Genomic DNA, 17,401 nt, shown 5'->3' on the forward strand with positions numbered 1-17,401 from the left:
GAAATCCATGGCTGATAGGTTGATAGAACATGAGATGACATTATCATTTGACACAAAGCACATTACTTGATATATGTTAAGAATATGTGTTTACTTATAAGAGGGACTTTCCCTTTAAATGAACTTATAAATTTAATTCATGTTATTTTAGATATAACAGTATTAGTCTTGTTATTTGTTTTGGAGAAAATCTATCCCATAAATGCTGTACATTTCTGAAACATTCTTTCAGTGCTTTTTAATGTTGAATTAATGGTACAGAAAATGTAAGAAAGGCAGTATGATCTTGAGATAGTATTTAGTTGCACAACTAGTTGCTTGATTTTTCTCATGTCTGTTTCATGTTGAGGTCCGACGCCGACGCCAAGAAATGCTGGAGAAACAAAGACAGGAGGAGCAGCTTCGCAAACAACAGGTATGTTCCTGACTTGAAGTATATATAACACTTTCTTAATATGACTGATAAACATGGTACGTGTTTGATAAATCATTATTGATGGCAATGATGGAAATTAAATGGCAATGATGATGACAGGCTGGGAGGTGCTATGTTTCAGTAACAGTTGGAGCTAGTTAAGTTTACTGCAGGACAGTATAGCACATGAAATTCACTATTAACTTCAAAATTTTGGTCTTTGATTAGTTTTCAGTTATGAAGGTAATCGGTAGTGAAACATGCACACTAGCAATATACAATATGTGCACTAATGTACAAGAATCCAAGCTTTCTTGGTGAATTTCACTGATTAAATGTTTTTGGATTAACAGTTGAAGCAATTTTTTGACATACCTCCAATTTGTTTTCTGCAATGCTAGTTGAAACATTCTGTTAAGATAACTGTGTTAATTGACTGTTAATTTGAGGATATTTCATCAGTGTAGTCTGATAATTCACTCATTGTCTGTAATGTTTTGAAACAGAGTACACCTGCAGTTTCTCTTTCTCAGTGCTTCCCATATTTCTACATTTAGAGGGGTACCTAATTTGTTGCTAGTCCATATCATGTACCACAGTTTCATCTTTTATTGGGAATCATTGATTTTTAATAACATACAGTAAACTTTTTAAATACAGTACTGCAGCAGAATAAGGAGACCCATTCACTGCAATTTCTTTTTTACATTTTTGCCCCAGTGCTGACCAAGCTTGAAAACATAGGGGAGGTACGCAAAGACACTGCCTCAAATTTTGGTATTTGTGCTGGGTTCTGGCAACTTTTCTTGAATAACTTGATAATTGTTTAAAATCTCTCCAGTGAATAATCATCACCTTTTCTAAAACTCTAAGGTGCATACAGATATTTAAACACATTTTCCATGTTGTGTTAAAATTAAATTATATGGCAATGATGGCATTAACAGTATTTTGTACTAATTCGTCTAACTGCTCATTCTAATTGATAATTTCCATGACTCCTCTGTCTCACCCCATCTCCAATGAGTTAAATGCAAACAAGTGCAAAATCATTGGTAATTTAGAGACAGGGGTCCTATTAACTCTGGTTGACAGAAATTTGGATGTTGAACTTTAGCACTGGAAAATTAAATTAAAGTATCATTCAGCATGACTGTTTTACTCAGATAATCTTAATAGTTTACTCTGTCACAGAAACTCTATGGTCAGAAAGTTTGCTAATTGAGTTTCAAAGATTGAATGACATACTATGGAGGAAAATGGCTCAGTTGCTGTAGGTCAAACTTAAAATTCAAAGCTCCAGGGTTCAGTCCTCAGTAAATATTAAAATTTTTATGTGGCATTGTTACTTTCACCTCCGTCAATGAATTATTGATGTGAAAAATGCCAAGTTGTGTTGTGGTTTAGGGTCATCATTGAACTGTAGGTTTCCATGTAACTTCCTGGGTAAATCCGATCAAAAGATTGAATTAAGACAAGGGCACACAACCTTCAAGAGGATCATGCAAAGTTTAGCACTGCAGTGTTCAAACTAGCTTTCAGGTTGAGGGCAGCTCTTCAGAAATTGTTTGGGGATATTAGTTTGTTTCTTCATTAGGTAACTCCCCAGTATACTGTCCATACATTCATTGTTGTTACCTGTCAGTTACATCGTTACATATTTGCAGGGTAGTTTACATTACTTAATTACTTCATCTTAAACCAGTTTTGACCAATTATACCTGTATTAGTTGCTAAAAATCTACAGTGTGAAAGTCACAATTGATAGAGAGGCATTATTGTCTTTAAATGTGACATTTACTCTGTAGATATCGTGATCTTTCTTCACTAGATAAAGGCCATAGTCAAAACTGATTATATGTAAATTAAGTCTATACAACTTGTGCATTTTCATGTTTATTTCATAACTTTTTATTGCAAGTTATAGTACATTCCATTTGGAATAACCAAATACTGATAAACTGAAAAATACATTTTGCAACCTAAATTCTGATAACTTGAAAAATACGTACAATAACTGCCAGCTTCTTACTAAGCTCTGTGAATTTCACACTGAGTGGCAATTTTAAGTTACTCACTCTTACTGTAAAATCAAAACTTTATTAAAAATTTTTGTATCATTCAGATATTTTGTGTTTTTGTTTCTGTAATATAAGTACTGTATTTTTTGTCCTTGACCTGCTTGCATAACTGATCTGCATAGAGTAACATTTAATATCACCTCTGTGTTTTGCATTAAAAGTTATTGCAAAATTGATTACTGGCCAATTTTGTTTCATTGATACGAACAGGAAAACTTCATGTAAACAATAACACGTAAAATAAAGCAAAATTGATTATTTTCTCATGACGTAATGTAAAATAAGTGGGTTTTATGAACTTTGCAAAATGTGGCATTTTTGCAGTTTTTGAGTAGAAAAATTACACATCTGAGAGCAGCAGTTTCTTATATAGGTAACAGATTACTGAATGCTGAAATTTGATTATAACACACTTCTCATCACTAATTTTCATATGACAACTCCTTTCCCATGCAAAGATTCATGGCTCTAGATGTGATGTCAAACACACATTCCTTACTTCCCAGAACTACAGTCCACTAACAACTTTACTCATCATTATGACATTTCCAGATAGTTTTGCACAACCTAATATTTGCATAGTATGCAAGTGTTAATATTTAAAACACCAAATATGACACTAGATTTGAAAACACAAAATCAATTTTCAACCTAACCTAGAACCTGGGCTACACAGCAAATCATGTGGTCATCTCAAACTTCATTCAAAATATGGTAAAAAAATATTGAATAAATATTGAAATAAGTACTCTCTCAGTGAGGTATTACTGAACTTAACTGTCATAATTGCTATGAATTGTGGGTGTCCTTAACAGCACTGCTAACTTTGGAGAGACATGAGTCAGAAGTCACTCTGTTTCTTGGAACTGGTAGCAGTTACTTCTGTAAAATATCTGGGAGTATGCATATGGAATTATTTGAAGTGGAATAATCATATAAAATTAATTGTTGGTAAGGCGGGTGCCAGGTTGAGATTCATTGGGAGAGTCCTTAGAAAATGTAGTCCATCAACACAGGAGGTGACTTACAAAACACTTGTTCAAACTATACTTGAGTGTTGCTCATCAGTGTGGGATCCGTACCAGGTAGGGTTTACAGATTAGTTAGAAAAGATCCAAAGAAGAGCAGTGCATTTCATCACAGGGTTATTTGGTAAGCATGATAGCGTTACGGAGATGTTTAGCAAACTCAAGTGGCAGACTCTGCAAGAGAGGTGCTCTGCATCACAGTGTCGCTTGCTGTCCAGGTTTGGAGAGGGTGCGTTTCTGGATGAAGTATCGAATATATTGCTTCCCCCTACTTTACCTCCCGAGAAGATCACGAATGTATAATTTGAGAGATTTGAGTGCACATGGAGGCTTTCTGGCAGTCGTTCTTCCCACGAACCATATGCAACTGGAACAGGAAAGGGAGGTAATGACAGTGGCACATAAAGTGCCCTCCGCCACAGACCATTGAGGAGTATATGTAGATGTAGATGTAGTGTTCTGTTTTACCAAGAGAAACATATTTGCATTATGTAATAATCCTGTGCTGTAACAATCTGATTAAAGCAAACTGAATGGCTAAAATGTTATATATTAGTGAAGCCTATGTGAAGTATTTGGTGATTTTCATGTATGAAAATATCCAGTTTAATTGATGTACCACATTAAAGATCCCTCCAAACGATGTCATTTTTGGTATATGTATTTTGCACAAAAATATCAGGAAATCTGACATCACTATATAAAACTATTACTGGTATTCCAAGTGTTTGAAGATAGATTCATAATTATCAGAAAATGAACTTTTGGGGATTAAACAAGCAAGATTTTGAGAAATATGAAGGGTTGGATATCCATGTAAGTCTGTTTGCAGCTCTAGATTCTTGTTTCAGCCATAGGGATAATAATGAACTCTTAATGCTGGTATGACAAAACATCTGTTATTTATACCTGAAATGGCAGGTCTCAGTCATGTAAAATATTTCAAAGGGATGTAAATACTTTCATAATTTCATGCAAAAGCAACTTTCCGTGGCTGCATGACATGCGGACATTGTCATAAGATTGTTGTTGTGATGAAGGCAGTTTGTCTTCTGTTTTCAACACTACTCTCATTATTCAGTTAGCCATCAAATCGCAAACCTTCTTCTGTAGCACTACATCACAAAAGCATCTATACTATTTTTATTTATGCTGCAAGTACGTAAGAAAGAAAGAAATATCAACTGGTTCATTTAACTTCTCTACAGTAATATATGTGCATACCACAACCAATGTGTGCCTTCATTCTACACTTTCCTCTGTGAAGAAACCTGAATAAATCACCACTGAAGTGTGAAATTTATCTTACACATGAACAATAATGAGTAAAGTAAACTCTTGATGTTCCAGAGCCGTAAAACTGCACAGTGAAAAAAATATCCATATTTCATAAACAGATCATTATCTAGGGCTGGAGTATCTCTAAATCATAGAACTAGATGGGATTGATGTGCAATGTGTTCATGGAATGTTTACAGGCTAGTATGAATCACCAGTTTTTCTGTAGTAACTGCTGATATTTTTGTTGATGAGTACCATTTTTCATACAGAAGTGTTTGTTCGTATGTCTAATGAATGAAAAGGCTTGTGAAGGTTAAGTATCTGCACTGCTAAGAAGAAGCTAAAAAGACAGTGCCAGGAAGCTTGTGGTCATGGGGATTGTCTTATTGAAGTTTAAAACTAGGTGGGTACAATTTAGCCACTCTGACTCCCTTGAACTAATGAATGTTGTTGATAGTGGTTACAGTTTGAAGTGTCCTAGTCTGCAGTGCCTCACACTGGTGTTTCCACATCAATCCCATCTAGTTCTATGATTTACAGAAACTCCAGCTCTAGATAATGATCTGTTTATGAAATATGGATATATTTTTTCACTGTGCAGTTGTACGGCTCTGGAACATCAAGAGTTTACTTTACTCATTATTGTTCGTGTGTAAGATAAATTTCACACTTCAGTGGTGATTTATTCAGGTTTCTTCACAGAGGAAAGTGAAGAATGAAGGAACACATTGGTTGTGGTATGCACATATATTAATGTAGAGAAGTTAAATAAACCAGTTGGTATTTCCTTAAATAACCATGATTGTAATCTGCTTTAAAATGGAAATTGTCACTAAACATAATCTGGTACCAATGTGCTCACCCTTTTGCTGGTTTTGTAACCCATTGCACCCATACATGGTGGTAGACTGAGCTAATCACGATGTTCCACTTTTCATTTAAAAGTGTTTTACTAGAGCTGTGGCAGGCACGTGAGTTATTACTGAACTTAACTGACTGTCGTAATTGCTATGAATTGTGGGTGTCCTTAACAGCACTGCTAACTTTGTGGAGACAAGAGTCAGAAGTCACTCTGTTTCTTGGAACTTATCTGTTGCTACATTGCAACAAGAGGGCACTCAACCACATTTTACCTTTCTTCATAGCAAAATGGTTCAAATGGCTCTGAGCACTATGGGACTTAACATCTGTGGTCATCAGTCCCCTAGAACTTAGAACTACTTAAACCTAACTAACCTAAGGACATCACACACATCCATGCCAGAGGCAGGATTCGAACCTGCGACCGTAGCATTCCCGCGCTTCCGGACTGAGCGCCTAGAACCGCTAGACCACTCTTCATAGCAAAGCAAGTAAAATTAATTCTTTGGCTTGCCAATTTGTAGATGCAATATCAGTTTCTCTGGGATGAGAAAGGCTAGTAGGGAACTACTTTATAAGTGTACTTGGGTAGTCACTACTAGTGAACAGTAGCCATGAACGGAAGGTGCCAGACAGGTAACATCCAGCAATGCTCCATTTGTATTCTATTTTAAACCATATGTTTTACTATGAAATGGCTGTTCAAGTACTACAGGCCATGCAAATGAAACTGTGTACATTGAAAATATCAGTTATGCATCCACAGCTTTAGTGATAATATTGTTGTTTTACATTGTTATAATGGTATTTCATTTATCATCATTTTTTGAAGTGTTTAACAAGAGTAAGTCAGTGCTGTAATTTTGAAATGTTCTGCAGAGCTGTGTGGTTTCTATTTATCTCCCTCTCAATTTATTTTACAGGAACGAGAACTCAAGCGACAACAGGCTGTGATGATTAAGGAGCAAGTAAGTACCATCTCCGTCCAGGCTTATGTGACATTTAGTTGTATGTGTTAAAGGATGTCATGTATGTCAACCTTTACAGGCAAAGTTTCTAGTAGCATTGTTGCAGTTAATATTAAATTTAACTGTTCTATTTGTTATTTCAGTTTTTCTCTTTGTGTGACAGTTAAAATATTGAGAATTATGATGCTAATATATTAATATGAAAATAAAATGAAGTAAAGGTATAATCATTTGCAATATACACAAAAATTAGTTTGAAATAAATGTTATAGAATTTGTATGTTCTTTAGTGAAACAGAGAGGGATGTGCACTGTGTAACAACTCAAAATATTGGAATCATTTGACTACTATTGTGCTCATTATGTAGTATGAATAACAGAAAACATATGCTGAAATAGAATGTTTATATGATGAGTTTATAAAAGTCGGATGAAACATATCAGAAAGAATCAACAAGACAGTCAGTTCTGTAATAGAAAAATCAAGTGAGTTAGTGCAGCATTTGTTGTAGCATTGAATATATATTGATCTTCTTCACTGTCTTTGTCCCATATGTAATTATTTCTGAAGGCATAATTTCAATCATTCAGTTACCTCATTCAACATAACTGTCAGTTTTCAGTCCAGGTAGCACTTGTGTTGCCTGTTCAGTGTAAAACTGTGTAGTTTTCCTTGTACAGCTGGCTTAATTTCTGTCTCAACTGATACTGTATTGAGCTATTAGTAGTGAGTATCCGTATTACAAAGAAAATACTCACACTGCATTTTTGTCTTCATTAATTACTAAGTTTTATACTCATGCCATTCCATTATGTACATGAGTTACAGTATTGGTTTTAGTTATGATTTGTTCTTGATTACTGGATGCCACTTTTTACAAACATTTTAATACACACTAAACATTTCAGCCAAACAATGTACAGCTTTTGGTTCACATACTTAATTGGCAATTTATAACCTATTCTGAAAAAAGATACAGTTTCTGCAGAATGAATTTTGTCATTTTTACTTCTTTTATTAATTGAGAAATTCTTATCTGTCTGTTCCTTCTTAATTCCATTATTGCCAATCAGCCACATCTCTTATAACAAACTGAATGGGTAGCAGTGTTGTTATTCATGTTTACTGTGTTTACATTTATCCCACTGCAGCCTGTAAATGTACAGTGCACTAAATGTTCGTTGGTCGTATAACTCATTTGACTTTCTGACACAGACAGGTATGATGAAAGGTGCTTTTAAGGGAAAAGTGGAAGGTGGAAAAATGTGTTGCGCACAATGCTCAGTGACTGCATCCAAAAAATTACAAAATGGCAACAACATACATAAATTTGACAGTGATAATGTGTTTTAAACTATGTTGGTACCAGAAATTAAGTGATTGCTATTATAAGCTGCAACCCCGAAGGATTGTAGTACCAATGTACCAAATATGATGAGAATTAGGTTTTAATTTGATTCGGGGCTTGTATATTACTATACTATACTTTCACTTCTAGTCAGTTAAACTTTACTCATTTCATAAATGGGTTAGTAGAAAATATTAAAATGATTAGAGCTGCAGCCTCTGAGATAAGAGTGAACAGAAATTTTTCTCTGGATTCAGGAAAACCTAAACTGAAAAGTGTATATAAATAAGAAACCACCGTGCTGCCATAGGTGATGAATTATAATGAAAGCTATGTATGAGAACAGGGGCTATATAATGGCAATATTAGGAAAGGAAGACTTGTGCTCTCTATCAACATTTATGTTCTGCTGATCATTGTAAAGTGCATGGCTGTGGCACATGTAGTGATATCTCAATCTGCAATATCAAATGTGATAATTAGTTGAAGTGTGTCAAAAATGCAAATGACTGTTAGAAAATATCAGCATTTCTGATCTGCCTGCTTAGCAGAAGAAATTTGTAATAGGAAAAGGGAAGTATTTGCTGAATGTCAAGTTACTTGTCATTTACTATTCACTGCTTTATGTTATTTGAGTCATTTGCTTTCCCATCAATATGATTTTTCCACACTTTTAAATAAATTCTTTGCAATTAATTTTTGGTTTCAAGAAGCAGACAATGACTATTATTATTCTGTTGTACAGTGTGATGAAAATCTTGTGGATTCGTTTTTAAAAGGCTGATAACCTGTTGAAATGCTGTCTCTGTTAATGTTCTATAGTTTCTCTAAGCATTATCCCACCATTTCATTAAACATCTGAAAATGTTTACTCATCAACAGAATTCCAGTTTTTGTCACTGGTCACATCCCCTCAGTTATTATTATCAGTTCTTTAGACTGAGCACCAAAGCAACCACTGTTAATGTAAGCATTTAATGAGAATTAATGGTATTTATATACAGAAAAGATTTTGGTTTACGTACGCTTTCATGTTACAATAGCAGTCATTTGTTTGTTTGCCATATATTTTTCTACTTAATAGCTCCTCTCAAGGGTAAATCATGTTGTAGGAAACCAGAACCAGAGAAGACATCATTGCCACTGTTGTGTGTTCTTAAGCTTGCTGCTGTTAAAATGGCAGAAAAACTGTGGCTGCTTCATTTAGGGAAAGGTGAAAAATATCTTAGTGCAGAGTCTGGATAATACCAAGTAATCAGATACTAAAGAGGAAATGATCACGTGAAATCTCTTCACAGATGTGTGATTGGTTTGATGAATATTTGAATAATACAACACAGTACTTTATACTGGATGTCAAATGTCCAACAGAATGAAAGTAACATCATGTGTGTCCCAAGGAGGTTTAATAGCATCTATAATGTTCTCATTATGTGTAAATGATTTATTGGATAGGGTCAGCAACACTTTAAGATTTATCACTGACTATGCTGCTGTCTACAGGAAAGTATTGTTTCTGGATGATTGTAAGGAAATGCTGAAAGAGTTGCACAAAGTTTCTAATCAGTGCAGTGAGTGGCACGTCTCTTCAAATGTAAATAAATGGAAGATAATGCATATAACAAAGGTATTCCAGCACAAGATTACTGGTGAACATCTTGAGCTCATCACATTGTAGAATTATTTATGGGCAATACTAAGAAGCAATATTAGAAGTGAATATCTCTTAAGATTTGTATTGTGGAAAGCAAATGGAAGCCTTGGGTTTATTAGAAGGGTTCTGGGAAAGTCACTGCATCTGTAAAGGAAATTACGTATGAGACACCAGTGCGACAAATTCTGGAGTATTTTTCCAGAGTTTTGAGTTCTTATCAGGTAGGTATGACAACAGACATCCAACAAATTCAGAGATATGCCCATGAGAAAGTGTAACAGAAGTGCTCTGGGAATGTAAATTGGATTGCAGAACACTGTTGGATAAATTTAGAGAACCTGTATTCAAGGGAGACTGAGAGATTATTTTGCTGCTCCCATCATGAAAATAAGATAAGAGATAAGAACATATACAGAGGCACATAAATAGTCATTTTTTCATTGTTCAACATGAAAATGGTATATTTATGGAGCACCCTCCATCATGCACTATTTAATGGCTTCTGGTGTATAGTTGTAGAGAGGGACATAATTATTTTGGTGTGCAATTACATTGGATACAAAACAAATGACACTATCAGTATTTTCCCATGTATCTTTTGGAACAATTCCCCTCATTTCACATCAAGTTTCTAATGCAGCTAATCTTGGAGACTATAATAAAAATGAACAGTGATAATTTGACACCTAGGCACCTGCTTCATCATCATGCCTCTACCATGTCACAAAAAACTTGCAACAAGTTTGCAATAACCTTGTGCACTGCTGTGCTCTATGAGGATAAGGAAAAGGGGGTGGGGCTATGAGTTATCACCTTTTACTCTTTCATTATACACTCTAAGGGAAGAAAAGACTCACCATGAAGGACTACCCAAATGTACAGAAATCAGTTGATGTGATGTACATGTACAGGCAAACAAATGATTATAATTTCAGAAAAAATGGATGACTTATTCTAGAGAAAGAGCTTCACGAACTGAGCAAGTCACTAACATTTTGGTTGACATCTGGTCCATATGCAAGCAGTTATTTGACCTTGCATTGATTGATAGTGTTAGGATGTCCTCTTGAGGGATATCGTGCCAAATTCTGTTCTGATAGCACATCAGATCATCAAAATCATGCACAGATTGGAAGGCCCTGCCCATAATGCTCCAAACTGGCTAAGGTATGGTGTGGCAAGCACAAAGAAAAGCAATAAAAACTCGCGCAATGTGTGGACGGACATCATCTTGGTGAAATGTAAGCCCAGGATGGCTTGCCATGATGGGCAACAAAATAGGGTGTAGAATATGGTCAACATATTGCTGTGCTGTAAGAGTGCAGCAGATGACTACCAAATGGATGCTGCTGTGAAAAGAAATGGCACCCAAGATCATCACTATGGGCTACATGGTGGGCACAGTCAGGTTGGTATCCCACTGCTGTCCGGGTGTTTCCAGACACATCTTTACTTGTCATCAGGACTCAGTGGAAAGTGGGACTTATCTCTGGGGACATTTCTACTCCAGTCAATGAGATAACAGGTGAAAGACATGCCTGGAGACACCCCAGACAGTTGTGGGATACTAATGTGACTGTTGCCTGCCATATGCCCCGACAACCAGGAGTGATAGTCTGAGTGCGATTTCTTTTCGTAGCAGGACCACTTTGGCTGTCATCCACTGCACCCTTACAGTACAGTGGCACATTAATGATATTTCACCCCCTCTTTTGTTGCCCTTCATGGCAAGCTCATACATGGAGCAAGATAATGACTGCCCACACACAGGGAGAGTTTCTACTGCTTGTCTTTGTGCTTACCAAACCCTACTTTGGCCAGCAAAGTCACCGGATATCTTCCAAACTGAGAATATTTAAAGCATTATGGGCAGGGCCTTCCTGACAGCTCATGATTTTGATGGTCTAACATGCTATTTGGACAGAATTTGGCACAATATCCCTCAGAAGGACATCCAACACATGTGTCAATCAATGCCAAGCTGAATAATTGCTTGCATAAGGGTCAGAGGTTGACCAACATGTCATATTATTCCAAGTAAGCATTCACATCTGAGTGTCACTCACAGCCTCCCACAAAAACCACTTGTAGTATACAAACACGATTTGATATTATTTCTCAATGATGTCACCCTCAACTTGTTTACTGGACACAGGATAGTGTGATAACAGAGTGAGAGAACACTAGTACCTACAATCCATTAATTTTTTACGTAAAATTATTTTTATCTTGCAATTGAAGTTTGGAAATAGGTTATGAAGATATCAGAAAGAGATTGTATAGACATTCATCATATTTAACAATGTTCTGCTTAGTCCTCAACAGTATAGCTAAACATGAAATGGGCTCTGCTAGTTTGTGCACTTATGTTGTTTAATGCAGTTGATTTCTTGTGAGAACACACACACACACACACACACACACACACACACACACACACACAAGTTTCCTGAGCAGCAATTTTTGAGAAATGTTCAAAGTTTCCTGAGCAGCAATTTTTGAGAAATGTTTAAAAGTAATAATATGGTAATCATTTGTGTGGTGTGCCTGTTTGTAAATAATGTGTCTATTGTTCTGAATGGACAGTCTTTCATGTTATTTGTCTTGTTTGCTTGCTTTCTTAATTAGCTAAAATCTTTTCTGTTTTGACTTTACAATGTACATTTATGTATTTGCTTGTACTTTTAGTTATTGTGTCAGTACATTAAAGTAATTTCATTTTTTTTTGTGGTGGGTCAAATGAGTTGCACTCAGGTTTATCAATATTTCTTCTCTCAAAAAGTTCTTAGCATTTGTGCATGGATTATTGGAGATGACAAAATGTATTTCCCTGTGAGAGACATGTTAACATTGGGTATATTATATTTTCTACAAAACTGTAATGCTTTTCTAAAGCATGAAAAACTTCTGTAAACTATACAGTGAATGTGTCATTTCAAGTATGACATATGAAAGGGAAATTTTCAATTAGTCACATATGTCAGAGTGACTTGCTTTCATATGTTCACTGTATATTGTACTGTCATGTATTCCACATTTTAAATGATCATTTACCCTAATATGCAGAAATATAAAAATGAAAATTAATTAAATTACTCTACTATAAAACAACAAAACCTGTCATTGTTCAACATTGTAAGACATTATCATATTTGTTTATCATTATAGAGGGACTGCAAGAAAATTCTTTGCATGAACTCTACAAAGAACATATTTTCCCTTTCTTGAAAGCAGTGAAACTCATAGAAGCTTTTTGTCTGCCCTTACAAAATGTTTTGAGTGCAACAGTTTGACCCATCGCCATTAGTTTGAATGTGACATCACATTACTGGTTTCAAAATTTAGAGATAGCAGCACTAGATTGTCTGATGAAAAACTGACAGAAATGTCATTATGCACAGCCATAGACACGACTTAATCTTAACCATGGTTATCACATATGCAAGGGAGTGTTTATAATGCTGTTATCAAGTAAACCAGTTCTGGGAGTAATTATTTATTTTATTGCACTCCTGTTTGTAATAAATGAAACCATTGTCTACAGGGAAAATATCAGGTTTTGGACATCCAAACCTCTGTTTCCTCTTAGCAGTTTTATTTTGCAGTATGTTCCCAAAGAAAAATGAAATTTTGGTAATTTAGATTCAGTTAGGAGCATCATTGAAATATTGCAAGAAGTAGCAGATATACGCAATACTCAATAACCTGAGTTTCATGTGCTTGCTGTCCATTAAAAGTAAAGGCTGTATCATATCTGTGCCACCGCAATTTTCTGCACACAGAACTCACAGAAAAACAATTTGAATTTTGCTGCATAGTGTCAGTCTGTGTGGTGTAGAAACTCTCTCTACATGTAATTATATGAATTCCTTGACATGGGAGTTCTCACACTCTGTTCTCCAGTACAGTTTTGTGATGTCATGACATTGCTTTCATTTTGAATGTGTTTGCAGTATGTTACTTTTGCACATTTTTAATTCATGCATTTATTTAATTTCATTTTTTGTTCCTAGCATTGACGATTTTAAATTGCTTATATAGCCTATCCTGTATGTAGCTGTGTGATTGGTGTGAATGTATGTGCACAAAATTTTGTAGACTTCTTGTCTGTCCCAAAAAGTGAGACACTTCTGACGAAATTAAAATTATGATTTTGGGGTATATTAATATCTCTCTTGCATATTTAAATATGTTACTTACTCTCAGTAAACATTTACTCATCTAGAAATGTTAGGGTTGAGAAACTGGAATGCATATGAAATAATGCAATAGTGTGTTGCAGGTGGTTTGCCCAAAACTTTCTTGTGTTGGTTTCATCTGAATCTTTTGTACAGTTAATGCTTGCTAGCATTCTGCAACAGAATTAGTTTAATATTTAATGGAATTATCACTTCTGATTGAGTAACTATTGAGTTACCAATATTTAACTGCATTTATTGATGTTTTCATTTTTATGTCAGCATCAAAAAGCAAACTACTGCACATTCCATTACATGATGATGTATTGAAAGTTTTAATGTTACTATATCTGTTTAGGGCACAATATGAACACCACTTAAATCAGTGTACCAATAACTACATATATAATCTGATTTAATTATTTCAGACAAATGTAGCCTTTTAATCCTCAAAAAGTCTCTCAGACAAATGTAGCCTTTTAATCCTCAAAAAGTCTCTTTAAGTCTTCTGTTTACTTTTGGATAAGTGAAGTCACTGATGTGTAAAGCCATCAGATACTTTCAAGAAATTTAATTTTCTCTCTGCTGATATATTTAGTGACATTCTGTCTGAACTGCACTTTGTTTCTTCTTATTCTGTTATTCACAAAGGATCATTTTTTGTGACAAGTGTTTGCTCATTATGTAGTCTGACATTAGTCTCAAATGCCTAATGGCTCTTCCTGTCAATGCAGCATCAACCTCATATAACGAGAATTGTCATGTCCACTATCTATCTATGAATTAATATATATCTGTGGTGGAAATAGGGGACTATGTAAGCTTTCAACTGAATGCAATTGGAAAACAACCTACAAGCACACACTTTTTACCCTGCAATCCAGTTTGACAGTCATCACTATACCACACAGACTCAAGCTGGGTCTTTCCATACTCTTATCATATGATTTGTGTATTTGACCCCATAAAAGAGATTTGTTACTGTTGGAAAATGATTTATTTATATTTTATTATGTATTTAAAATGTATATGTGAAGAGCTATTGTTATTTGCAAATAATCAGTTAGCTTATATTTGTCAGAAGGGTCTTACCTGTTGGGATAGATTGTATTTGACTGGCAGGCTGATGTGTGAACACTCTTTGTTTTGTCTGTTTCCCCTCATGCGGTGCAGCTTTACATGCAAGAGCTGAGTAAGCAGAGGGAGATGCTGTACACGGTGGAATTGGTATGTTTCTTATTTCACACTAAATGTGCATTCAAATCTGCTGCATGGGTCACTCCAAGAAATGTCTTGTCAGTTGAGGAATTTGAAATAATAAGCTATGGTGCCTACAGAGATTAAAGCAAGGGGAATTCCTTTTATATAAACTATTAACTTGTATCTTATGCAAGGAAAAACGTTAGGGCATACTTTCTTACTGTTCCTGCATCACTACCTTTTGAGAACCCATTTTTTTAACAAAATAAATAAAATGCTTATTACTATTGTTTAACATGTTCTTTTATCTGAAACTTGTTTCCCAGATTGAATGCTAATCCTATATTTCTTTTATTAATGTCAGAGATTTACAGGAACTGGAAACAGTTTGCTCATAACAGAACAAAGGAGTGTCAACATCGGCATGTCCCTTTGTGCAACACACATAGCCAGTTGCCATAAGGGCATGGCGGCGGTGTCTGTAATATTGAGAAGTGCATGTAGATACTACTTCATTTGGCACTTATTTCCATTCTACTCTTCTTATAGCATGAAACTCTTATTAGCAGTTACATTGTGTTAAGCGTTTGAAGTAATTGACGGAATCCTACATTATGTAGTATTTTATTATTTTGGCAGTAGGTTCACAGTTTAAATACATACAGGTACATATCAATTAGGATCCCTGATTTACTTACTTGTTGTGTGTCTAAATTGTGCACCAATACGTTGTGCTGTGGGGCAAAGCTTTTCTGGACTAAATATTTGATCTGCTTACATTTATAGATTACAGATCACCTACTGCACTCTTCTGTTTCTCCCCTTGATAGGACTGTGTAGTCAAAAATACATTTTCAATGATAGGTCATATACTGGATATTCTGTTTCTCCTACCATATTTAAATGAAAACTTTATAAATATTTAAATTTTCATTTGGAAAGAAAATCAAGTTATTAAAGAAAATAATTTTGCATTTGTGTCTATATTAGGTCTTAAAGTTGTGGTGTTTCGAGTGACTCGAAGTTGGTAAAGTGAAGTGAATGAAATAAGTGGGAATGAAATCATCGAAATCCCATGACATAAAATGAAATCAGTGAAATTCATTCAGATATACTCAATTAAAAAATTTATGAATATGTTGTCACAAATGAAAATTTGTGCCTGAACAGAATTTGAACCCAGATGTTATTGTAATCCTGTAACTAATCAGGCACAGCAGTGTAGTCACGTGGCCTAATTAATTATTGTAACCACTGGAGATAAGCAGGATGTCCTGTTTTGAGTACCTATCTGATTCATTTGTCATGACATGTTCATTATGGTGTCATTCCAGGTATATCCCCACTTTGAAGTCTAGTTTCATATTACACTCTATTTTTAATTAATATGTATGATCATGATTGGTAATTGTATTCACTCATATTTGTTTACTCAGTTCTTGAAATTAAATGTTATCTTCAACAGATTACACATTTTTTCCGAACAATGCAAATGTATGGATTACAATACAAATTTCATAAGGAAACTGTTAATACTTCTCAGTCATTCTTAATCCATTTGTGTCAGGTTTAAATGCACCACAAGTACCTTAGGACTCAGATTTAAATCAGCACCCAGTCACCAAGAGGACAAGCATATCATAAAAGATGAAGAATACTATGTGATCAAAAGTATCTGGACACACCAAAAAACGTACATTTTTCATATTAGGTGCATTGTGCTGTCACCTACTGCCAGGCACTCCATATCAGTGACCTCAGTAGTCATTAGACATCGTGAGTCAGCACGATGGGGCACTCTGCAGAACTCACGAACTTCGAACGTGGTCATGTGATTGGGCGTCACTTGTGTCATACGTCTGTACGCGAGATTTCCACACTCCTGAATATCGCTAGGTCCACTGTTTCCAATGTGATAGTGAAGTGGAAACGTAAAGGGACATGTAAACACAAAAGTGTACAGGCCGACCTCATCTGTTGACTGACAGAGACTGCCGACACCTGAAAAGGATCGTAATGTGTAATAGGCAGACATCTATCTAGATCATCACATGGGAATTCCAAACTGCATCAGGATCCACTGCAAGTACTATAACAGTTAGGCAGGAGGTGAGGAAACTTGGATTTCATGGTCGAGTGACTGCTCAAAAGCCACACATCACGCCAGTAAATGCCAAACGACACCTTGTTTGGTGTAAGGAGTGTAAACATTGGACTATTGAACAGTGGAAAAAGCTTGTGTGAAGTGACAAATCACAGTACACAGTGTGATGACCCAATGGCAGAGTGTGGGTATGGTGAATTCCGGGTGAAAGTCATATGTCAGCGTGTGTAGTGCCAACAGTGAAATTCGGAGGTGGTGGTGTTATGGTGTGGTTGTGTTTTT

The 17,401-nt window shown here is 35.4% G+C and overlaps 1 protein-coding gene across 1 annotated transcript in view; it reads left to right on the forward strand.

Moving 5' to 3' along the window:
* The window catches only part of LOC126298259 (bromodomain adjacent to zinc finger domain protein 2B-like), a 285,171-nt gene that overhangs the window by 115,426 nt on the left and 152,344 nt on the right, over nucleotides 1-17,401 (forward strand). The window contains exons 17-19 of the mRNA XM_049989561.1: nucleotides 350-415; nucleotides 6,590-6,634; nucleotides 14,989-15,042. Coding sequence (XP_049845518.1) covers nucleotides 350-415; nucleotides 6,590-6,634; nucleotides 14,989-15,042 — 165 coding nt within the window. The remainder of the gene's footprint in view (nucleotides 1-349; nucleotides 416-6,589; nucleotides 6,635-14,988; nucleotides 15,043-17,401) is intronic.

Source organism: Schistocerca gregaria, chromosome X (genome assembly GCF_023897955.1).
Source record: "Schistocerca gregaria isolate iqSchGreg1 chromosome X, iqSchGreg1.2, whole genome shotgun sequence".
Lineage (NCBI taxonomy): Eukaryota > Metazoa > Arthropoda > Insecta > Orthoptera > Acrididae > Schistocerca > Schistocerca gregaria.